This window comes from Paralichthys olivaceus, chromosome 14 (genome assembly GCF_024713975.1).
Source record: "Paralichthys olivaceus isolate ysfri-2021 chromosome 14, ASM2471397v2, whole genome shotgun sequence".
Taxonomy (NCBI): Eukaryota; Metazoa; Chordata; class Actinopteri; order Pleuronectiformes; family Paralichthyidae; genus Paralichthys; species Paralichthys olivaceus.
The window spans coordinates 22,899,912-22,926,296 of NC_091106.1; the positions used below are offsets into that span (position 1 = coordinate 22,899,912).

The window sequence follows — 26,385 nt, forward strand, 5'->3', positions numbered from 1 at the left end:
AGAGATTCATAGCCTGTTGAACTACAGCTTCCGCAAGTCTCCCTCCACCTTTGTTCTTCACTTCAGAGTCAGCTAGTCGAGGCTTATCCTTTAAATTCACCCGCTGCTGAATAGAGAAACTGTAAAATGACCTTTAGCTCTCGGTTCATAGCGAGTTCAACACACCAGTGGGGCCCTCGGGGCAAAAGGAGTTGCGATGCCCCCATTGACATCATCTCTGACCTCTGAGTGCACATGACAGCTATTATTTTTCTGCATGTCAGTGTGATTAGACGTTATTTTACATATTGTAGGATTATGCACCACGTCCGAACAGTATCGAGTAAAATGGAGGAGATGATCTTTGCGTGTTGATGTGATTTGTAATTGATCACCAGCTGCTGAATGTGTTCAGGCTCTGGGTGATAAAAAATGTTAAATCCACTACAAGACAGGACCTTCACATGAGGTATTAATGCTCGGCCAGATTTAAGACCCTTATCATTTTCACCAGCTGCAACAAAATGATGGGTATTGTTTCCTCCCAGTGTGTGTGTGTGTGTGTGTGTGTTTATATTAGTTTTTTAGCAAAATGGAGCATGAAACTTGTGGTTCTGATAACGTCACTTGTTACTGAACCACTACACCTCTTTCAAACTGAGCACTGACAGGAGGAGCCTGTCGATAACAGACTATGTGATGGTGGTTAGCTTAATGTCTAAACATCTTGGGTCAGATCTGGACAAGAAGTCTTATCACTTTTAGTTTTTTCCTTGGCCCATATCCCATCATTCCACCAAGTTTTGGAGATACTGTTTTTGTGTATTACAGCTGACAAACGAACGAACTGGAGCAGAAATATTCATTGGTGCGAAGGAGACGTTTGATGAGAGTTGGGAGTTTGGACCAAATCAGTAAAATCATGAACCATAATTAAAATATGATGAGTTGAAAGATGCTAAGACGCTCTTCAACGCAACCTAACTTACTTAAGACGTGCACTTGGAGTAAAAGCCTCTGAATGAAGTCAGAAGTGATGGACACAGTTAGTACAGGGAAACATAATGGAGCCTGAAGGTGTCGTTCTGCCCCCGAACCTCCCACATGACTGTGGGGGAGAGAACAGCTCGGATGTGTGGGATCACACGATGACAAATTCACCAAGTGCCCACGCTGCTGTTGGTGAATTGACACTGTTGACAGCATGTACACTCCGAGATTGATGAGTTCATGCTAAACTGATCTATAGAAGTGACGTAATGCACAATCTGAGACTCACCCGGCATGAAATAACACCACGCTGTCCCCCTCCATTCTGGGACGAATCATGTTGAGAAAATCTTTGCTTCACAGATTCCAGCTCAGTAGATAATAAGCATGACATTTCCCTGACAGCGACTGCTGCTTCGCTCATGTCGCGTTGTCGAGCAGAAATATTATTATATATTATTCTCACCATCACCCTGTAATTTATCCTGTCGAGAAGCAAATGTCTGCCTGAATTACAAAGAGATGGTTTTACTGTAAATATTTTAATTTCACACACATTCTGCAATTAAAGTTTGATACTTCTATTAAAAAAATACAGCTGTTCCAGCAGCACAAATACTAGTGATGCCTGCATTATATAATAAAAGTATCATGATTCAAAAGTTTAGAATTAAAGCAACTGACGGTCACTTTAAAAACACACGAAATAAAGCTAACGCACCAACAACAAGGGCGGGGCAGACTCATTTGTCAACATCTTACATTCAATAGTTTGTAGAATTTCACTATACTTCATGCAAGAGAAGCTGTTTCACACAAACTGAAGCAGCGTGAAGAGAAGAGCTGCAGCTGGAGCCTGCAGGAATATCTGAGTGCAAGCGCAGCACAAGCAGGAGCTTTTTGAGTATATCAATAAGTTTTGCTCTCAAACTGTGAGATGACACTGTTGAATCAAGAGACACTAAGGTACTGAACATCATTATCATCAGAAATTGCTCCGTCTTTGCTCTGGACTAAATTTCCATTGTAATTTCAGTTAAATTATTAATCGAGTTGGATTTCATACCTCAAAGTACAATTGATGAGTTTGATTGGAGACTCGTGTCATTTCGCAATCTTTTTAAAGTGTAAGCGACTTATTTTTTCTCAGAATTCTCAGATGTGCACTCTCTAAAAAACTTTTATAGCACTTTAATAATACATTTCTGGATTATTTCAGCCTCACAGGAGAAAGATTTCAATTTCTGCTGTGATTCAGTTTTCAGTGATGTTTGTGTTTCTGCTCCCACCCAAAGCATATCTCAACAAAAAAAATGTTTTTGTTACACAAAACAGATTCACAAAGAAAATAACCAAGTCTTATTTAGACTCTTTAACTTCCCTTGAGATCTGAGCTCGCTCGGCTTCAATAAGCGAGAGATTGACCGAAAATGTTTAAGATCGTTTATTCAGAGCAGAACAGTGAAAGGTTTTGTTATCGAGCATCATCATAAAATGTTATGATGACGGGACCTGCTCCAGAGTCTAGACAGTGTCCGTGAGTAATGCTGCGTCATGTGGAACAGGCCGTAAATACAGAGAGGGAGAAAACTCCAGGTCGCATTTATGAACAGGAGACAAATGGGACCGACCGCCGTGTAATAACACCTGTTCAATTTCCAACCATTCCACTAAATTCTCTGAGACGTGGATGAAGAATAACCTGCAGGAGAACCAATCAGATTTCACTCCTCTAAAACTAGATCAGACTTTTATTTAGGTTTAGAATAAGAGCAAAAACCTACAATTCACAGTTAATGGAAGGCAGAAAACAAACAAGTGCTGAACAGAAAACAGCAGTAACCCAGAATGACAGTCAGCAGTCCCCCAGAATTCAATGAAGCTGCAAAACATTGCACAGACATGTATGTGTGTATATATATATATGATCATAGTTTTCATCAAAATCCATTAATTATTCTCTGGGAAGTAGTGTTAAAAAGAAAAACTAGATATCCTTGTCAAAGTTTCATGAGTTCATGCTCCTCTCTAAATCTATTTGTTAATTCTGCCGATGAAACTGATTTGAATTTGTTATTGATGCTATTAAAACAGTTTGAAACTTCATGATTGGCAGCCAACAGTCGGGATTGGTTGGCTCCTCCTTCCCCCGATCGCTTCTGCACAGACTCACTCCGAATGATGATGTCGTATGTGTAACACTGCAGCGTTAGCATCTGAGATATTATAGCATTTCTGGATAGTGGGAGGAAGTGTACACACGCCGTCCCTTGAAACTGATGAGATAAATCAAGATTCATTTACGATCAAACCAAAAACAATGATGACGTAACGCTTCTCAAAAGGAAGCAGATTTCCAAAATAAGACTGTCGGGTCAAAGACAACAGAAAGCACCACCCTCCCATTCTCCTGGTTTAACAATCACCTGCTGACTGCACTCTGCACAAGTTCAGGTCTACGTGCACACGCGACTCGCACTGCTGCACCCAATCCAACAAACCTTTTGATAAAAAAAACACTGAGAAAGAAATAATGGGCATTAAAAGTATCACCTTTGTGAAAAATATCGAACGCTCGTCAGGTTCAGCTTCTCCAGAAAACTCTTCCTCGCTCAGCTCTGACCACAAACTGTTCTTTCAAACCAGCCTGTTTGTCCTCTGTCCTTCAGCCGCTGCTGGTCTTTAAATGCAGCTTGTGCTGGTCAGTATGTGTCAGTGGGACTCGAACCCCCTGTGGCCTGAACGGGCTGAGTGCATACTAACAGGTTTCTCGCGGAGCACTTAGCAGAGTGCACTGCTGCTGTCTCTGGGGCTTTGTCGTCTTAGTCAAGCTCACTTTGCACCATACTTTGTTAAACATTGGTTAAATCTAATGCACAGACTTAATGAGCCAGGAGTTCCTCACATTTAAAATGTTGCAGTGACACTGTAGCCGGAGCAGCGATACTCAGCCGAGCGGCTGGTTAGGGCACATTGACTCTGTGTGGTTAAGAGTTTAAGTCGAGATGCAGACCAGAGCCTCACAGTTCAGATCTGTGCAGCTACACAGGCGTTAAAAAACCCCCAAAGTGGAGCGTACATTTATCATATTAACATTTTAAAGCCTCTAAATGCTTCATCTGACTGTGAGAAACCACAGGATCATTTGTTACGTCTGTGCAGAGGCACAAGGTGAAGAGAAGCTGTGTATTCATTAGTGTTCTTCACTTTTAACATCAGTAAAACGTTCTTATCCATTTACCATAGACTGGAAATAAAGATGGCCGACATGACGGCTCCTCAAAGTGAAACCAAAACATTGTGTTCGCCCCCTAGTGGCTGAATGCAATATAGGTCACAAACCCCACTTACTCCCAACATTGTTTCTGATAAGTTTGGTTTAAATTTTTTATTTGATGACATATGTGCAGGATTGCAGCGTTTCTATCTGGTGTAAACATACAAATCATTAAAAAAATGAAACCCTATCCACCGCATCCAGGCGACTGATCCCTCCAGAGCCTCACTTCAAGGTTGTCGAGGTTCATTAGATAGATGGATGCACTTTATTGATCCAAATTCAGGAAATTATCAGAAGTGAATACTGATCCCTTTACTTCATGGACAAGCTTTCAATGTTAGTGTACGTCAGAAGCCAAGCCTGAAAACCGAGGGAGGAGGGGGATGTCCAGCACGTGTCACTGCTGTAGGTCCAGCTCAAAGTGCTCAGCTTTTAGTTCAAGTAAATATAATCAGTCAAACTTGCAGATCCTGTCATTGCATTGATGTAAAACATGGAAAGGTTCAATTTAAAGCATTTAAAAGCATCTTAGGAAGATGTTGCAGCGTCTGACATGCATCGTCCCTGACAGCTGACAGCACTGATGATGAGGTGTGTGTGTGTTTAAAGAGGCTGTTTAATGATTTAAGAAGGTTGCAGAGCACAAACCAGTCACTTTGATGTGCTGAAGGTTGCTGTCAGAGTGAGCAGACCTCTGTTTGTCTTTCAGTCAACCAAACATCAGACAGAAAAACTAATTCCGGCTGCATGCATGTTGGAAACACTCTGAAAAAAAAAAAAACTACGGTCCTGCACAGAAACTCATGCACGTGCACGCAGGCTCGTGCGCGACCTGTCTGAATGAGATGACTGCTTCTGACATAACAGTTTGACCCTGGCTTCTCCAGGGTCGCTGGCGTCGTGGCTACAGATGTGTGTGTGTGTGTGTGTATACGCCTGCGTGTGTGAGTGCGGTGTCAAGGCTAATGCAGCGTTCGGTGACATTCTGATAAATCTCCAGGCGGCCTCCGCTCTGCCCTTTCACAGCTGCTGACTATGTTAATTGAGAGTGGAGATACAGGGTCTGCTGGGTATCTTCCTGTCCCACCCTCTCTGCAGACACTTACACTATCTGATATTTTCAGTTTGGTATTCGATGCAGCCTGCAGTCGCACCTGAGGGACGGAGCCTTTAGTTTAGTTTAAATTCGCTGTGATAGAAAACAAAATTGGTGGATGGATATTCCTGCACTCTGCCCAAAAGTATCTGCTATATGCCACAGAAGAGGAGGAGGAGGAGGAGGAGGAGGAGGAGGACACTCTCCTCAGAGTGCAGACAGCCTCTGGTAAGAAGTCAGTTTGCCACCAGTGGAGAAAAAAGCAGATATCTGCAGTGTCTCCAGTCACTGCTGGAAAACAGAATTCACAAGCAGCTCATTTAAAAATACTCAAAATTATAAATGCTTCTTGTGGATGTCTCTTCACAGATTTTAAACCCGACAGTCATTTCATCATTTACACCTCTCTAAATGTTAAATGTCTCCTGCTCTCTCATTCTCTTTAGTTTCATCTCTCCAGGTCTTTTTGTTGCTTGTCATACAACACTGCACACACTCACACACACACACACACGTATGTAGTTTATCTTAAATCATATAAACAGTTGATGACATAGAAGAGAATGAGCAGATATTGTTCTCTGGGAAATTAGTGTTGTTCCTAGATCTGTTCCAAAATCTAATGGATTCTTTACCAACACATGTCCCATCTCTTTCTTCTGCAGTTTTTTTTTTTGTGCATCATTTTGCTTACAAACAAAAATGAAAATGTCCCTAAAGATCATAAACAAAAAGTAAACAAATTCAGGTGCTTCGGTGGTTCGATCCCCAGCTCCTCCAGTCTCAATGCTGAAGTGTCTTGGGCAAGATACCGATCCTCATATCGGCCCTGACTGTTGAACAGATCTACACTCCTCCGGGACATTGGAAGAGAAAGAACTCATTTCATTTGGGGGCAGATGCAGATTGTTTTATCACATTCTGCTTTTTGACGTTTTCACTGATTTCCCAGGGAATCAGGTTTCATTTATTGAGATTTGAGATGTCAGGAAGACCCAACAGAATATAAGGTTGTAGTTTAGAATTCATATCTTTTTAAATCATAACATAATACCAAAAATAATCAGTAGTAGTTCATGGATCGTGTTCGGCTCTGTTGGACAGTTGGGCCTGTTGAGGTTTGACATCTTCTTAAAGGTTCAGTGTATAGAATTTAATGACCTCTAGTGGTGAAGTATCATGTTGCACCCTCCTCTTCCCAACATGAGAGAGAACCTGCAGAAACCTTCAGTTGTCCTAAAAACCTTAAACGTGTTTAGCTTGTCCAGTCTGGGCTACTGTAAAAAACATGGCTGCCTCCGTAGAGAGGACCCGTTAAATAAAATCCATTTCCTAATCCAAGCTGAGATGTTTCGATTCAGCATTTCGTTAGTTAATATATTATTTCTTTAGTGACAGTTTTGGCTTCCCCTTTTTTTCCAGATCAGGGGTAAAAAAAACAACAACAGCTTTTATAGAGAACCAGTCGATGCAGATGGTCAGAAGTGTCTGTAAACACATGGAAATCTGTGGTGAGAGCTGCTAAACGACCTTCTGCGTTTTTAAAGGATCACTGGGGATGGACGCTTCAGGAGAACAGATGTTGAGCTCTGTGACTGTCGCTGGGGTTAAGGCCTCGGTGCAGCGACTGATCCAAAGAAACCTGCAGCAAATTAGTTTATTCAGTGACAAAGAGCGGATTCGGTTACATGAGGCCCAGAGACAAATCCTTTATTTTACACATGATCCCTCTCATGTTCATCCCTCCTCTCTCGTTCCTTTCTCTTCTTCCAGCTCCACAAACACGTTTCTTGAGCAAATGATCCCAAAAACACAGCAGAAAACGCCTGCATGGATTTAACCTTAATGTTTACAGATGACCCTTCCCAGCAAATGGAGGATTGTAGCCAGCAGCAGCATCCACCACGGCCTAATGTGTCAATAATGGAAAGTTGTGTTGACAAGGGTAATTAGTCACCGTGCAGATTCTGCTGAGAGAAAAGAGGGTGAAGAGTAACAGGAAGGAAAGTGCAAGGAGACGAGATGCTGGAAAAGAGTGCATGTGATAAAGATGGAAGAGGGGAAGGAATGAAGAGGCTTAATGGAAAAGAAGGACAGAGAGAGTGGAGGATAATGAGATGGAAAAACTGAAGAAGGAGTAAAGCAGTTAAAGGAAAAGAAGACAGAGGAGGAGACATTAGATGTTTTTAATATGAAAACAACTTGAATCCTTGAGTATTTTTTTTTATTTGCAGCCATAGTTCAGTGTTTGAAGTTTGTTTGCTGTTTTCTCTTGAAAAGTCAGTTCTTAGATCATAATTACTTCTAGAGACAAATCAATGTGGATTTTATATCAACTCAAGAAGTAGGAGTAAACTAAATAAGGGCGCCGATATATAATTTATAATATAACAATTAATTAAGAACTATACCTGTTTTTTGTCCACTTTTTGTACTCACAGTGTCCAACACTCAGGGATCCCCAGTTTTATTCAAGGTAACTGGATGTTAAATGTCTGTCTCCTTTGGATTGAGTCATCATTCTTCAAATAAAAGTTTTCATACCTGCAAACAAATGCTGATACCAATATGTCTGTGAAAGACCATTTTTAAATCAGGCTCTAATTGTTTTCAATGTGCAACAAAACACAACTCGATGATCATCATTAATGTTGCACGGAACAAACAAACTCACAAAGAAGGTTGCAGAGGAGCTCAGGCTTGTTGACTCGTCGGGGATGTGAATCTGTGTTGTACCGTATGTTCATGTGCTTCATCTCTCAGGAGCGTCACTTCACGTGTCTGTAGAAAACAGATCGTTTACCAGGGAAACAACAGGATGTTATTTTTTCTAGCTATAAAACTCCCGACTGTCAGTTATGTTTTATTGGCATGTGGATGTTTATATGGTAATTTGTACTCTGTTTATTTAACAGGCTGGGGGATGAAATGAGGGATTTTATTTTGTGATTTATCAAGCTGCAGAAAACCTCACGTTTATACGTTTGACCCCTTTTCTTTGCATCATCAAAAGCAAAAGTTTTCCACCTCTCAGATCCCGAAGAAGCAACTGGAAAAAGAATTTGAGAGACGTATTGAGCTGTAATCTTCACAGAAGTCAAATGTGACGCAACTTTTTCAGAACTTCTGTCGTGTTTCTCCGCTGAGCTTCACGGATGTAAGCACTCCAGGCTCTGGTACTTCACCTGAAACACCTCTGAGGGGTGAGAAATGAATGGGGCGTGTCTTCGCGTGTGTCACACGTCAATGTGATTTTCTGAACACGCTTTTAAAGATGTTCTGTTTATGTGTAAAATCTGTGAAGTGTCTGTTCACAAGTTTAAAGTTATTTAGAGGGCGGTGGCCCCCCACCAGAGTTTCATAATGAACTAACATTTCTGCGTTTTGCTTTGTTGCTGCATTGTATAGCTGTGTGCAGCGTGGTTTGCTTGCTCAGTTGTCCGTCCAGTTTTTACCGTCCATGCAGACAGACCTCATAGTTTCCGCTCCTCATGCTTATCCTCCGAACTGAGGATCAAACCACCACTGAAATGCGTGGTGAAATATGTTCCCTGCCTGGTGAATGCACACATCTCTAGTTTGTGATTCAGGTTTCCCCTGAGGATTTTTGTCAAGTAATTAACTCAGACTTGAGAAAGCCACCGGAGATGAGCTGCGTAACAATCCACATGACAAGTAAAATATGTGGCGTGCACCATTTTAACTGATCTGTCATCTTATTTGTTGTGGTTATTTGTGTATAAACCTCATTTTACCAGGAGCGAGATAATTCTCCTCCAGTGAAGACGGGACTGAGCTCCGAATGAAAAAGAAGATTAAAAGACAGGCAGTGGGAGCCTCGTCTTCAGTCTGTCTCACTGTTTATTACGGAGCTCAATGAAAGAAGGTGGCAGACGGTTGAGAGGCTTCAGTGCTCTCAGATCCTGCACCATTCATCTGCATTAGGACCACTTATTGTAGAGGCAGCCATTTATTTTATCTGGCACGTTTCTTCCTGCGAGGCTGAATACGTGAGGGAGAAAAGAAGGGAGAGGAGGAATTGATTTTGGGGGATGTATAAAGCTAATGCTGTATAATATTTATCGCCACCAGATTAACAAACCACCGGGTGCCTGAAACAAAGAGAAGCTTAGTTTAACATCTCCAGCATCCCTCTCTCTTTCCTCTAGCCATCGTCGGCTCAATGTGCCCTTTTCCCTGCTTCTCTCTTTTCATCCCTCCCTCCTGCCAGGACTCCGACTGAGCAGATGAAACGAGCTGCAGTCGTCCGAAGATGGGAATAAATACAAGGTAAATAATGGCGCCTGAAAACGTTGGCGTTTCTATTAGGATTGGCGCCATTTCCAAACCGATCTGCATTCAGTGCTTTTATCAAGAACTCCAATAAACACACACACACACACAGTGTAAATGTTGCTCTAATGAGACAGGCAGCAGCCTTTCTGCTCACTGCTGTACACTGAACACACACCTACACATGCAACCGGCCATTATAGATCAACAGGCTCCCTGAACACAATCACCACACCAGAGCTATTTACAGCACACACACATACACGCGTCCATCGGAGTCTGTACATGTAAGTTATGAGACAATTAATTTCTGGAGGCAACTTTGTGACGGATCTGTAGGTTGCAATTCATTCCAGACTTTCTTGTGAGATTCGTTATCAAGAAACAGATTCTAACACTGGGCTGCACAGATGTCAGGTTTGTTTTCTATCATCCTCTCTCGTTCCTCCTTGTAAACCTAGAAAGAGTTTAGTGCATTATCATGACACAGATAAAAAAAAAAAACAATGTGCAAACAAGACTCTGTTCTATAGAGTCCAACAAAGGGCCTCAATACAGAAATGCTTCCTCATCACTAGTGGAGTTTAAGCTCAGCTGCAGAGTTGTGTATTTTCAGCTTTAATGACAGGAGGTCGAGTGTACAGACAATAATACTCCAGTTCCTGTCATCCATCTTAGTCTCCACTCTGCTTCATCAGAACTTCCAGCAGAGTTGAGGCCCTGCAGACATTGTGTGTGTGTGTGTTCTCCTTCTTTCATTATCTGTACATATTGTATGGTTGCTGGAGGGGGGGTGCAGTTACATATCTTGCAGCACACACACACAAACACTTGTTCTGTGTCTGTGGGGACCAGTGAGAGGTCTTGCCCTGAAGACACAGAACATTATCTGCTTCTTTACCTCCTTAAAAAGCTGTTTGCAGGGTTGAGACTTGGAGTTTCAGGCTTCAGGGCAGAATTCAGAAGAATTAAGTTAAAGATTAGGTTTAAGTTCAGCATGTGTTGTCATGGTAATGGATTAAGGAATGCACTGTGTCAAACAGGGCCCCTCGAGTGTAGTGCAAGTAAACAACCACTGCACGAGAGAAACTCGGCACGGCAACATGATTTCTGTTTCTCGCTGACCTGCGGACTGAGAGTCTTCAGAGTCTGAACAAAAAAAAAACAATCACATCCCGTTCACTGATACGTCAAATGTGAAATATCATGGTCAGGGGCCATAGGTTACGTTTCCTTTGCTATTGTCCCTGAAGCAACCAAACGCGGTGCTTGCGTCACCCCATTGTCTCCCGCCCCGCCCCCACTGGATATACTTTGATCACACGTAACGAGGGTTTCACTTATGAGAAAAATATACAGTCTCTTCAAGAGGTCTTTGTTCTGACTCCTGCATAAACACAATTATGTTGCTGTAATTACTTCATTTCATGCTGCTCTGGACCTTCTGAAGTGCGAGACCTTACGGGCTCCACAAAAACAAAACAAAAAAACAGGTGAAACTCAGAAGCAGAGATCTTAGACTCAATGAAAAGACGGTTTCAAGAGTAAACAGCGTGGAGACAGTGCTGCGAAGCTAAATCACCAAACAATACGACCAGTCTGCAGAAATACTCTCAACACACCCACAAATCTGTCTTTGTTGAGGTGAAAAATGTGATGCTTCTGGTTCTGCTTGTGCCAAGAGAGGATGATGTACGCAGCTACGACTTCCTGTAACCCGAAGACACAAAAAGAGGGATAATCTGTGTTGGAGTAAATCTCTGCATGTCCCCTCACCTGTGGCTCAGGAACGTTAAATTTCACCTGATGTTTGTGCCATCAGTGAGTGTGAAGAGCTTTGAGTGGCCAATTAGACTTGAAAAGTGGAATATAACTGCCGTCCATTCACCGTCCTCACACAGTCGGTTTGTACCAGAGTCGTTGAATCTCCGAAGCGTGACATTTATTTAAACTGACTACATAGTGTGATTGACCTACAATTAATTTTAAGTAATGTGTTGTGTTTGACAAATAAAAAAATATCTTCAGAAAGGACGTTATACATGTGGAAGAGGAACACAAAGAATATTCTTGTCGCTGTACCACAGTTGGCCACTGGGAGCAATTAGCAAGGCTGTCTATCCGTTATCCATGGACGACATCTCCCAAAAAGTGAAGCCAAAGTCTTCCGATGACCCCCTGGTGGCTGGTCACAGTATAGATCATAAACCCAGCCTCCTCCATGTTAATGGATTAAAGATTTTAGTATAGTATAGGTAGTACTTTTTATTTATATTGGGGTATATGTGAATAGCCCTCAGCTGTAAGTACTATATGATGACTCACTACTGCACAGACTCTGGTTTCCTGTGACGTCATTGACACAAGATGGCGGAGTTCGTATGCAGGATATTTTTGCTTAATTTCTGCACAGTGGGAGGAAGAGGAGAAGAGTCGTCCGTCTTTATTTACAGTCTACTCCATTAACACAGGAGGATCCCATAGGGAACGACGTTGGACCAACTCAAGACTTCCAAACATATTTGAACTGACCTGAGGGATTGTTTCTACATGAGAGGAGCAGGAGGAGGTTGGCTGGGGAAAAGGAGATTTACACTTGAGTCCATACTCTGCTGCAGCTGAGACTGAGACCTGGGTAAGCAGCCTGAAATGGATGGATGGATCTGGGGGAGTGGATCCATGCAAGCTTTGATAATCTTTCCTTTGCTTCTGTCAAAGCTTTTACTTTTCTCACCTCTTGAGCTTTTCCTCAAAGAAAAGAGCTTTTAGCCTTTAGAGTGATGTTGTCGTCTGGCTTTCCTTCACTGGAGAGAGGCCAAATTATATTTACTGTGTTTTCTCTCCGTTCCTTTTGGAAATAGTTGAGTGAATGAAATTTACCGTGAAATATGAAGTGGAGAGGGAAGGGTGAGAAGGTCGGCATCAACCTGTCTCTTCCTCAGCTTTGTTGTGGGTTTAGAGAAACAGGTGAGGTTACTTGATGAAAGACCTTCATTCCAAAACACTTAATACAGATTTATCCTGATTCTTACAGTTTCATTTTTTGTATCGTCACATAAACAGTATACATATATTCTAAACACAGAACAGAGACGTACTTATGGCATAGTTTCTACCCCCCAAGGAGGTAGTGCTTTCAATGGTGATTTGCAAAAATTGCATTGGAACTTGGTGGGTGTGGATCGGAGAAGAACAAATTGAATGATCAACTTTAAAACCCACGGTTGCGAAATCATACGGTCTGAAATCGGCTGTGGCAGAGCTTCAGCTTCACGTTGGTTCTGGAAATTCACCAAGTGCCTCCAAAATCAGCTCCAGTAGCTGATTAACCTCTGAACTCCAGCGCTGATCTCTCCAGCTCTGGACTCAGTCAGCTGGGAGGATGTTGCTGCAGCTCACTGAACTGAGGAGGTCTGTTGGCACCAGTCGTAAATGTGTGTAATTTCACAAACCCCTCAGTCGTGTCTTTTATCGCTCCATCATGTACTGTGCTCATCAAACACACAGGGAGTTGTTCACTTTGGCTGAGTTGTGCAGAACGAGGATGTTTTTGAGACTTTTCCTTCCATAAATAACAAAGTGGCTGCACATTCCCAACACTGGTATTTAGAGCCTCCTCCGACTCCTTCTGTTCCCAAAGTGGAAATAACAGCATTTACACATATTCCTTTTTTTTTTTTACTTGATCCGTTGAAACTGATCACACCAGCAGCTGGTTTATTTAATTTATTATGCTTATTCAGACGAGACTATTTTGGTTGAGACTAATTCATAGACCAAAACCAGATTATCAAACATGTGACCTCTCCAATGCGATGGCATGAAATCCTGTATCTGATGTCAGATGGTAGTGATGAGGATACTAATCACAGCTGTAATGCTTCTGCACTTTTGCACATTGATTTCTTTGTGGAATTTTTTTTACCATGTACTTCTGTTTTAATCTGAGATTCTCTCTCGATTTGTATTCTGTGTTTTATTGTGCTTGTCCTTTCCTGCCTGATTACACTGGGACAATTTGTCCCTCCAAACCAACTTGTCCTTTACGTCAGAAAAAAGGAATCGTGTGTTACCTCCACAATGAAAGAAGGGGACCACCCTGTAGAACTTGTAGTCCCTTTTATGGCTTTTTTCTTTTATTACCAAAAAAATCTCTGCCATGAGACAATAGATTTTGCGGCTCAGGTCAGTCCCCCCCCCCCCCCACTGATCTAAACTGTCCAGATCTTCCAGTGGAGTATCAGCTGTAACCGAAGGGAAATATGTGAATGGCCCTCAGAGCTTAATATTGTTTTCAAAGTCTGCCCCCTGGCTATGGAGGATAAAGGTTTGATGTTGGCAGTACAAAGCTCGCTGCTGACAAAAGTAACCTTACTTCTCCTTGAGTTCAATATTTCAGTATTCTGTCGAGCTCTGCTCAGCGGATCAGTTAAAATGCACTGAATGTTACCGTCTGTGAACGTTTCTGTAGATGTGTCAATAAGCCGGCCTCCTCAGTATCCCTCAGCGACTGTGAGCAAATTGTTTAATACTGTGTATGTTAACAAAAGCCTCAGTGTTTTCTTTGGGTGCATCTTCTCAGGAGCTCTGTGTATAATCATGCACTTTTAAAATGCAGGTTAAACAAACATTTTTCTCCAGTTTTCTGCAGCCGTGAAAGCAGTAAATTACAAAGTCTGAACGGCATCTTGAAATAATCTTATTTTGCACAACTCAACTATTGATTGATGATAGAATATAAGTTTTTATTGCCCAAGAAAAACAAGCATCAACTTTGTGCATCGACATGAAATCAGACAACAATTAAGAATAAAAAAAACATAAGGGTGTGTGTTTGGTCTGAGTCCAGATCAGTTTCCAGCAGGAAACACTTTTTTGGATAGTTCAGACTTTTGGCTCAATCACAGGAAGTTGACAGAGCATTGAACACAAGAAGAAAAGAGGAAGCAGCTGCAGCATTGATTCAGACTTCCAAAGGAAACATCACATAATAACGTGCTGGTGTAACTTGTTGCTTATTGTAAAAGCTTATTTTTGTTTAAGCACAAGAACCCAGCAAGAAGTGAAAGATTCAAGAAACGCACATATGAAAAAGTTGCAGTTGGATGAAGACGTTTCTCTTCAGTGTATTTTACATTTCACCAAAATGAAAGTATTTAGTTTTTGCTTTGCTGTGACTCATTCTACAGACTGAATCAGTTCTTGTCTTATTTTGATGGTGGAACCAGCTCAGATGCGACTTCTCTTCCTATTTGCTGCTGTTTTTCACAGTCTGAGCTCCTCTCTCTGTTTACACATGCGATGCTGAAGCAACCGCATCCATCCATCTTTGTTGCCTTGAAGGCTGTTGACCTCGGCCTCTCTCCATCTCCGTCTATCCCCCCCCCTCCTCCTCACACCTTCCAGCCGTCCATTTCCCTGCGCTGCCCCCTCACTCCACCCCTGTCTAACCATCACTCCGGGCTGCCAGAGGTATAAAGATTTCATGTAGTGCGTGTCCGCGGGGCCACACATCCCCCTCACCGAGAGTCCCATCGCTGTGCAGCCTCGACACCCCCACCTCTCACCCCTGCAGCTGTGCACAGTCAGACAGGCCGAGCAGGGGCTGCTGCTGATAGCTGGGAGTTAGCACACGAGGCTAACTGGACTAAAGATACCTTTGACACAGCAGCAATTTCAGAAAATAAGAGCTTGAGTCAGAGACGAGTAGTATCCGACGAGCTCCGATTCGGCTTTGTGATATTTGTCTTCGTACATTTTAAACTGTGATATGATCTCATGCAAGAAGCTCAAACACCATCACAACCATACATTCACCTCACCAACCTGGAACTGCATTTGAAAAACATTTTTAATGGGTTCACAGTCGATTCAAGTTTAGCTCGTTCAGTTAAATGAGGCTTGTGACCAGCTTTTGGTTTGGTGCCATGAGGGATATCTCATCACTAATGGTCTGTGTTAAACCTTAAGCAGCCTGATTTTCTGGTAACCAGCTGAAGGGGACATTCTTAAAAAGATATACTGAAATACATTTTAAAACAAATAGAATAACTTTGAAAACAGATGATGCATCAGCTTCGAATCTGGAATGCAAATGAACCATGTGAGAGTCATGAGTTCAGTTTCCCATAGTTCTGATTTTATAACCGAACTTGTGTGTTTGCTGTAGATTTACTTTCATAGACCTCTCACATTTATTTTCTATCCTGCTCGTTTAACGCAAGGTGACATTGACATTGTGAAGAGTTTTATTTTATTAAGTACACACTTAATCATTTGTTCGGTTAGTAAAGACACAACAGATCTGATCCCCTAACACAGCACAGGAACATCCGTGGTTCAGCAGCAGCAGACGTTCAGTTTCCCTACTGTTCTTCCTCTGTACCCACGAGCAGGAGAAAAGAAAAGAGCCATGTGAAGCATGAAATGAGTTCAAGACAGCTGTATAGACAAAGTCAATATGGACTGAAGAGAATTCTGCTGTGTATCAGTGTGTGAGGCTCAGGCAGCGAGACAGTAACTCACTGCCCCTGTGCCCCGGGCGAGTGGAACATGTCTGTGTGTGATGCAGACAACGTAATGTTATCAGGTGCTGGAAATGCACCGATGCTCCTCTATAGAATCACATTTCACAGCAGGACGACAGGATGTGAAAGATTTTGTCGATTATCTTGTTAACTGCTTTAAGATGATACTGGTGCACGTGTCCTAGAGTCATTTCATGCTGTTCAGCTGCATGAGTACAGGTATGGATTTCTATTAGAAACAGACAGGAGGACGTGAAGAAGCTGAGAAAATTGCATCACAAATCGTCAGCAGCACAGAAAAGAGTCCGTCCTTCTCCACGATGTGACTTCAATCATGGATCCAGTGAAGAAAGTCCACTTTCATTAGACAAACGTAAAATCAAAACGTTCTTCTTTAGGCTGCAAATGTCACGTAAACTTTGATTTCCTGGAGAATGATAAGTATTGACATGTTAATATTTTCTCTTTCAGCTTCTGAAATGGTTATTTTTATGATTTTCTGCAACAGAGTCCAAAAGAAATATCTCTGCTGCGCCTAATAATTTTTGGCAATTTCACAGGACAGTGATCTATGATGGAGAGGAACTTAAATCATTCTCCGGTTTGTTCCCTGATGGAAAAAAGTGGCTCGGGTGAAACTTTCCTGATGCTGCAAACCGGTGGTGAAGCGTCAAATGTGCAATGAGATCATGAACAAAAACCATGTTTCCCAGTTGATCTTAGGATATTCACCTAGGCAGTCACATTGGCACCATTTTGGATTCTTGCAGCCAGGCTCATTCATTCACAGAACATGTGCAGTGTTATCATTAACGCCAGTGACGCCATCAGCACAATCCAGACAACCACAGATTCTCCAGCTTGAGAGTCAAGAGTCACTTTGAATGAAACAGGCGAGCAGCTCTTTGTAAATTACCGCAGGAAGCTGCAGCCAGCATCACCACAGAAACAGGCAGATTAAGAATAGGTACTGCAGTACTGCAGTAGTTTGGAACATTGTGTGCAGTGTTATTTGAAATGGGAAGTTTTTTGTCCGTCTGCTGATGGTTATTCTGGTAAAGCTGCATGGAGGTTCCATCCTCGTGTTACATAATGTTTTGGTTTGCTACTGAACTGTGTGCAGTGACTCATGATCTCACATCAGGAGGTTCAGATAACAGCTCAGATTTTTGAATGACAGTTTTATTCCTTGTTATACGGAGACTGGTAGTATTGGTCCAGAGGAAACACAACATGCTGCCATTCCTCCCTCGCCCCACAATGACCGACTGCACAGTGACGATGCAGGTTTAAAGTTTCACATCATTATAAAAGCTCAGACATAAGCAGCGTCCAACAACAACCTACAGCTCTAAACTTCCCAAACTAAAAACTAAACACAGAACAAATGATTTAAACATAAACTGCTGAACAGAGGAAAACACAATCATCAACAAACAAACAAACACCAAACTTCTCATCACAACACACACAACAAAATGCAGCAGCGTCTTCTGAAAGTGTGGAGGTTTAAATAGAGCCCCTTCTCCAGTTTGTCCAATCCAGAGGCAGCAATCGCTTCAAAAGGACCAATCAAAAGCCACCTCCTGCTGCACATCACGCTCACACACCTGCACACACTCAGTATAATCAACACAACCCAGGGTCGTCTCATTTATCCAGAGTCTCAGTCTCTGTGCGTGTTCACAAAGACCGATAGTCCCTGAGATGATGATGAACGTGAATATACAAACAAAGAAAATGTAAATGTGAAGACTTAAAGAAACAATAGGTCAAGAAGTTGCTGGATTTTTGATTTTCTTGGTGCAGGATGTGGGTGGAGTGGTAAATGACAGATAAAGCTGGAAGAGGTGAAGAGTGGATGATGACCTTGAGTGTGTGTGTATAAACAAAGTAGAGTCAGAGGAGGTGGTGGAGGATGTTGTATGTTCCTAACTCCCAGATTCCACTGCTGACTTCAGTTCTTTACTTTGAGAGACATAAAAATAAAATAAAATACCTTGTATAACAGCTTTTATTGACTTTTCCTCCGAACAAAACTTCTGCTGATAGAACTCAGTAAAGCATGCAAGTCCCTTCAATTAATTATTTCATCCACTTATAGAGGTCAGCTCTTGAAATAAGATGTTTTTTAAAATCAAGATCCATAAATTATTCTCTGGCAAAACTGTAAACATGTTAACTATCTTAGGAAGGAAATTAAAACATATTCCTGCATCCACACCTTTGATTTTTGAGCTTTTAATGAGCTTTTCCCTGAGAATCTGTTCAGTAGTTTTGACTGTAAATCCTGCAAACAAAAAAAATAACTGATTAGATTACTAAAATTAGATGAGAAAGAAAGAGACTTAATTGGCAATAATTTAGTCAGTAATTGTTTGGAAGAAAATATGCTTCATTAGATAGATGGATATATAGATAACTTTATTCATCCCCAAAGGGAAATTAGGGAATTAACGCTTGTTCCAGCTTCTACAACGTGCGGATTCTTTTTTATGAAAGAGAAATTTAAAGATATTTTTGTGTTGAATCCAAGAAGCAGTTTTTCAAGAAATCACCTTGAGTTTGAAACTGTGATTTTCCAATGTCTTGACACATGAGGTGGATTTAATCATAACTCAGAGGTGTAAAATATTATATCATATACATCATTATTATAGCAACAGCATGGATATATGCAAGTGAAAGATCTGCATTATTCATCCGCATTCATCCTCAGACTTCACCCATTTCTCTGTAATATTTTCTTTATTCGTCAAAGGGAATTTAAAGTCTTGTAAAAATGAAAGTGCACAGCCTCTCTGTTGACCTATGGAGCACGAGCACACAGCACAAGAGCCACGAAGTCAAGACAACATGTGTTTGTACGTGTGCGACGACGTGTTCACAGCCTCACATGTTCACCCCCCTCTATTCTGACGGCACGCTGCTGCACAGTCACTCAATAATCTGACACTTCATTTATATTCAAATTAGCAGCCTGATCTATACTTCTGTGCGTCTGTTTAGTAAATGCCGCCGCGTGGTTGTTGGGAAATAAGCGTGATGAAAGCCGCGGGGGGAACGTTTCCACGTGCCGCACAATGGCCCAGAGAGCGTGCAGGTGGCACAGAACAAAAGATATGAGATGAATAATTACCCCCTTCATTTTTAATTGCTGTAATCCAAACGTGCGCCGCGTTCACCTACGCAGCCCCTTCCAGGTGACATAAATGTTTGATTTCCACTCACACTAATGCGCTAATGATAGATTTTCTTACTCCACAAGTGGTAATTCAAGTCACCGGGCACACAAGCGAGTGGATGTGCTCGTCGGCGCCACAATGAAGCGTTCATCTGACTCGCAGGAGTATTCAATTTCATACCGGCTATTGAATTTTAAGAGGATGCAATAAGCCTCTGGTTTGGTTGAGTATTTTCTGTTTGCCAAGAAAATTGCTGATATGGGTTACGAATGGCTGCAGAGCGCTGGAGACAATTGTGTTGATATCCCTGATCGCATTTGCTGTGCCATCTGTGTGAGGGAAGTGGTTGAAGGGCTTATAAACGCAGAATAAATGACAAACAGAACTCCACTGTGGTGTTGCGTTCTATTAAACTGCACATTTAATGATGACAGGGCTGGAGGAAGATGCAAATGCTACGAGGCTTTCAAGAACAAGCTGTCGGTTCATTCATTAAGACACTTAACAAGACAGCAGAAATCATGCCCACGTTCTCCGTCCTCTGTTCATTCCTTCGGTTTCTGGCTGGATTTTCTTTGTTTGTTCTGATCCGCATTGTGAAAAACTCCTCCCACTCCATCTTTGACTGTTGTAAACTGAAAGTATTTTGCTTTATTTAGATCATTGAGAAAAATACTGAGGGAACAGAAATCAGAGATGGCTAAAATCACATTCTCTGTGTTGCGCTAGTGCATCTCCACTTCCTGTCGTACAGAAATGAGGCCAAAACCTCCTCGACGCAGGTATCGCCACCTTGTGGTCATGACGTGAAGCCGGGTGTTGTTGTCCTGGTCAATCGTTGTGTTTTTTTATATCATCAAAAAACAAAGTAACATTTCTGCGATAAGAACTTTAGTTTGGTCAAGGTCCCGTCTGTAAACATGGAGGAGGCAGGTTTTACTGCAGCCGGACACCAGGGGATGAGCAGGATACTTACTCCGCCGAGCTCCTGCTTCTTCTGAACATCCTGCTCCGTGTCTCACGTCTTGGCGTTTGATGATCTGTGTAACCCGCAGCCCTCGTGCTGTAACATCCTCAGAACAATCTTCAGCAGCCATGTTGGCGTCTGACAAACATCCATGTTGCTGCACAGTCTTGATCCCAGACGCTTCAGGAGAGGATGGATACCTTCAGGAAATCTGCTGCACGGCAAAGCAGCATTGCCTCTAAAGGGCATTTTTGTAAATAAGAGGGTTTACCTGACAATCTGTTCCACGCCTGTTCCTTCACGCTCCACCTCTGATCCCTCCATCGCTCTCTCGTCGTCTTCCGTCCCTCAGGTCATCAGGCTGCTGGGCAAACTCTTTCTCTCCACTTCCCATCCGTCCGCTGGCTTCTAAGGCTCAGTGTGTATTATGAGGATTGACACTGAAACATCTTCTCCGATGCTTTTTGCTTCAAATACTCACACACAGAATATTTCAACTAGTGCTTTTTTAAATCCACGTCACTGAGTGTAATCTGGCCATGGCTCCACATCGGAGTTTCCACACAAACATTCTGGAAAATCAACGTTTCCGTCCCCGTTTTGTCCTCAGCAAATGTTTACCACGCTGAAAACAAGCTCTCTCTTTCCTCTCCTCTTGTACAAACGTGTTTTTGTATCTGCAGGTTCAACGTCCTGCTTCTCCCGAGGCTTTCTATTAAAGCTCTTGCTCTTGATTTAATTTATTCAGTCAAGGACCCTCTTTTTGTATTTATACGTAGGTATATTCTGCCATTTGTTAGAGTCTGTGAAGCAATTTGTTCCCAAGGCTTTGAAAAGAAACAAGTTTCATTTATTTTGCTGGTTATAGAGAAAAATCCACATAATTTTCTGACACAACTCAATGATCGTTTTAATTATCTGTGTTCATATGATATTTTTACATAAAACCCGCTCTACACTGAAAATCCATCAGTTGAAGATCAGTGTAATCGCTGAGCGGAGTTTTCATGCACGATCTGAATCACAGTTCTTTAGGTTAAAGGTTATTTTGAATAAATGTGCATCAGTACAGGAAATATATAAAAAGAAAACATTTAAAACCATGATGGTGATTAAACATATTGCTGTTGAAGTGAAATAACTCATTAGACTTGTTGTCACTGCGCCTCACTGGTTCATTAATGAGTAAACAACAAACAGACTAAAGCAGAGGAACTGAACTTAATGTATGTGGATGAAGAACCTTCACCAACACGCATGTAGATTTATTACGCGTCAGTTTCATTCGTGGTCCATTGACACCGAAGCTACATGTCCTTTTCTCTGAGTCGTCCAGCTGATTGACACGAGTTAATTCATGTTTGTGAGAAGGTCTCACACAAATTTAAAGATGTTATCCATCGAGTGCACGAGTGTGAGTCCGTTGGTGTTTTTATGCACACATGCAGTCTATGATGTTTCGGTCTTTTCATGAGCACAGACACAAAGGACTCCATTGAGACGGGCCACCGCATGTAAGCCAAGCTGGGATTTGGATAGTATTTCAAGTTGTGATGCCATGATACGGCTTTTTACACAACCCATAATTTGATCAAAGTAGCGACATAGTGATGTTAATGCGCATGAATTTGTGAACGCCAACATCATTTGTGCCTCTTTACCTCGTTATGTTTTGAACAATGTAAACAGAATGTGAGATTGGCCACAGCTGCATGGATCTGCACATACAAGTACGCAGAGTTTAGCTGGCGTGTCCTCTCTCTCTCTCTCGCTCGCTCTTTCTTTCTCTCTATCTCTCTGCCATACTTCCATTTGCCAGCTTAACATAATTTTTTGCAATCTTTGACTCATGGAAAAAAAAAAAAATGATGTGTGATTATTCAGACCAAGGTGATGTGAGAGAGGAGCTTATTCCTGTCCTGCATCTCATCTAAGCTCCAAAAAGCTCTGATTTACATGTAAATGAGGCTTGTTGCAGCTTGAAACCCTGTGTGTGTCTGTGTGTGTGTGTGTTTGTGTGTGTGTGTGTGTGTTTGTGTGTGTGTGTCGCACTCTGTCTGCCTGCAGCTCATTAAAGTCCCGGCGTCCATTGATTACCATCATGTAGTGAAACAACCCGTCTTTTCTTCCCCTGTTGATTAAAGACACTGGATGGAGAAAGTCTTGATCCGTCGTTATATTGATGCTCATATGAAAGTGGAGAGGGAGGCTGTGAAACAACCTCTTCATCTACATCAGACCCACAAACACCACCTCTGCACACACACACACACACACACATTTACATTTTCTCTGCCCTCGCTTCCTGTTCTGTGTGCGTCAGTTCGGATGTTTGATGGAAATTCAGTGACAAAGCATCTCTTCTACTGGCCCGACTGGGAGATAATCAAATTCAGTAATAGCCTTGACTCTGCATTATTTGGTTCTCCCTTTAGTTTATTTCAATACTCTCTTACCAGATGCCTCTCTCTCTCTCTCTCTCTCTCTCTCCCTCTCTCTCTCGTTGTTGCCAACTTGGCGACGGCTGCGTCCTGCACAGTTTGTTTCAAAGTCCGTGCTGAATAATTCAAAAGGTTTACGTGACCCGCGAGGACCTCCTGACACACACATCTGCACACACACCGCGTCGGACCACGAGCCAAGTCCATCACACGTTTCATCCAAACATGAGTTCATGAAAATTATTTCTGTCTCTGCAAAAACCAAATAAAACCCAAGTCGTGCTTGTGCAGTGGTTTGAACCTGAAACATGTTGTGAAGACTCAGGTTAAGTGTTTTTCTCAGTGGGATGTGGGAACATGTAGATTTAGATTCTTTGCCCAGGTTTTACACACAGGGATTTTTTTTGCCAACATATAAATTAAGGTTTGTAGGATTAAAACAAGATCCTGCAGAGATGGTGGCAGCTCCGTCTGTACTTAGCCACAGTGGGAGATTTAAGCTTTGAGCATCTTTCGTGACTCTAACGACTGCACTGACATGCTGAATCATTAGCACGGTGACTGAGAGCTTACGAAAACAAAGACAAGCCTGCACACTTGTGTGACAGAAAGTTTAACTAAACAAAGAGTGGGAGCTTCGTCAGGTTCTGCATGAGTGTGCAGGCTCTTCTTTGTTTGTGTTAAATCACAATCCAGAGTGAGAGAGAATAATCGGACATCTTGGTGTCGTGACCCTTTAGGTGAGTTTAATGGAGCTTTAATGTTTTTGTAGTGGTTGTTCACCTCGGAGTGCTCAAAGTAAATCAGCTGACCGATGCCTGTTTACTTATTCTCATTATCTGCGTTACTCCTGCATCCACAGCGACGCATCATGTCAATGCATCATTGAGGATCGACTCCTGACAACTGCCACAGCAACGTTGATCAAGGTGTGTTACTCACTTCTCCGTGTTGTACCTCTCATGCCACACCGGAGCTGAAATGATGTGTCGAGCTTCCCATCAGCCAGACAGTGCCAGGCTAACTCCGGCTCCCCTGCCAGCATCCGCCATCATCCTGTTGAATAATGCAGGGCCGAGACTCTCGCTCACTCTGTCATTCCGTCTGTGCGCGCACGGCAACGGTGCCGAGCGTGGTGCGCTGCCATCAACATGCTAATTGCATGCAGAAAGGTCTCTCCGTGGCAAACGCTTTAAAGATAGGCCATCTCACAGGCACTGACTCATTCATCATAAGCAGGTTACAGAGCTTAGAGGATCAATATCAGTACCGTGTGAGCATTCCATCAATGTCGCTGTTAGCACATTAATGGCACAGAACATTTACACATGTCCCCTGACGCACACTCACACACACACACTCACATGCTCACGTGCACTCTCCTTCCTAAACCCTGGCTTTGAATCACAGCTTTAGTCACGGTGGTATTGACGATTCGTCCCTTGGTAAATATCCCGTCTAATGAAGAAAAAGACACAGACGCACACAAATTGATTGTTCATCATAAACATCTGACACGTGGTTTAAGTGGAGGAGAGAGAAGAATGATGCCTGGAGGTGATTTTCTTTTATGGTCATATCTCACAACAACTATAATTCAAAGATTGAAGCGAAAAATAAAAGTAAAAACCAACATAAAGGGTCGGATAAGAAGATTTGTTCCACAAGAAAACTCCAGACCAGCTTCAGGACTCTTCTCCATGTCTCTATAGTGAAGTAAGAACAGCTCCTGGGGATATTCCCTCGTTCAGTGATGGTGGCGGGGAATTTTTTTTACTCATGAGCGATGTTAAAGACAATATTTCATTACTTTGCAATGGACAAGAACGTCTTTCGATTCTCAAATGAAAACCACCAACCATGAAGCTACTTAGCAGCATGGACACACTTTCTGCTGAAGATATATAAATATATATATATATAATAGTTTATGAACTCACTAAACATGCATATGAACATTATGCAGAAAAAGGGATTTTTAGATGTAATCACAAGTCGCAAACTTTTAAGATCCACCTCTCAATCGAGGTTGTGTCTGTTTAATATCTAAAACAGCTTTGTATTCATCCTCTATACAAATTCCTTCGGTGTATCTACTTTATGTCATTTGCAGTATAATGATCCTTCGTCTCCATCCAGCTGAAAATCAAAAACTCCATTAGAGGTCGTCCAGCAGCCCGGTTATTAACGTAGATATAAGGCTTCATTATAGATGAATCATCTCCTTGTGGAGGAAGCAGACAGTTACTGAAAGGGATCATTGTTGTTTCTACGCCGCGAGTGCATTTTGCAAATGACCAAGGAGGCTGGGTTTTATTTGTCACTTTATGATGCTGTACAGGCTCATAATTGAGAGGCCTGCATTCTGCCATTAAAGTGTTCTCCAGTGCTCGTGTCTCCAGCAAAGATAAAACATCCCCTCTTCCCTGGCATTTCCATCAGCAGCAATCTGAGCATTGGGGTGATCAGTGGTGCCAAAATCGTGGGTCATTAACCATTTCATGCTGTGCACACATCAGTGAGAAGACGCCTGCCTGGGGGGGGCGCGGTCTAGCCAGAATTCAGATTTTCTGTCCTGCCCGGTCTTCTCTGGGATGAGCCAGCCTTGATATCACACAGTTTGAGGTCGTCTCTAAACATGAAGATCACAGAAAGAATTTTTGCTTCAATTAAATTAATACGGTTTCTCGTCTGGACAAGAGGCCGAATAAAGAGGAGTCAGCTGATTCCCCCGGAATGCATGCTGATGAATAATCCATCCTATTGTGCAGACTTGTACGAGCGTCCCCAAAGCTTTGAGTATCTTCACACTCGCTCCCACAAAGAGAATGAATGATCTGAGCTGTAGTGGGTCGCTCACAGACACATGTTAATATGCAAACAAATATAAAATACACATGTAAACACCGACTGTGTGCAGACAGTCCTGAGCTCGTGCTGAAAAATACCCCAGCAACCGTCAGTTTCCTGTCTCGCTCTCTGGCCCAGGGTGGTGGGCATCACACACACCCGTGTCACCTGGCAGGCGGTTTTCTAAGCCATCCCTTTATGGAGCACTCCAGACACACAACAGCACACCTTTTTGTGAAAGTGGAAATTTTACAGAGGGAAGAACCGTGACCAGCAAACAGAAAGCAGAAGATTGGCTTTTTGCTGCATTACCCGACACAATGAGCTGCAAATACACGACAGTGGAACACCTGTAAAATATAACTCAACCGGGTGCAAGTAAACAGAACCTCCGCAAGGATGAACGGGTGGCAGGTGAAGAAGTCCTTCGTCCTGCAGTTGAAGGGACGCACACGTTTCTTTGCAGTTTGACCGTGTCCAACATGAGACCACATGAATATTCAAACAACAATAATCAAAACACGTTAGTGCTTCTGTAGTAGAAACTAGATACTCAGCCTCTGATATTGAAATCATGCCACTTACGACGTAATAACTTTGATGCTACACAAACTTAAAATAAGGAGAAGAGCGTTTCCGTCATGCTAAAGCAACAAGTCCGTGAACTTTGGGCGATGAGGACAGACAGGTTATTTATGACTCTAGTTACGATGGATTTTTTGATGAACGCTGATGTGAGTTTTTGTGACTGAAACCCACCGTTCTCTGCAGCTATAT

General features: G+C 42.3%; 1 protein-coding gene across 3 annotated transcripts in view; it reads left to right on the forward strand.

The window, feature by feature from the left end:
- The window catches only part of ccdc172 (coiled-coil domain containing 172), a 136,634-nt gene that overhangs the window by 32,273 nt on the left and 77,976 nt on the right, over positions 1 to 26,385 (forward strand). The window contains exon 7 of one of the 3 annotated variants that reach the window (XM_069539291.1): positions 12,110 to 12,458. The exons of the other annotated variants lie outside the window; for them this stretch is intronic. Coding sequence (XP_069395392.1) covers positions 12,110 to 12,122 — 13 coding nt within the window. The 3' untranslated portion in view covers positions 12,123 to 12,458. Of the gene's footprint in view, positions 1 to 12,109; positions 12,459 to 26,385 lie in introns of those variants that run through there. 3 annotated transcript variants of the gene reach the window in all.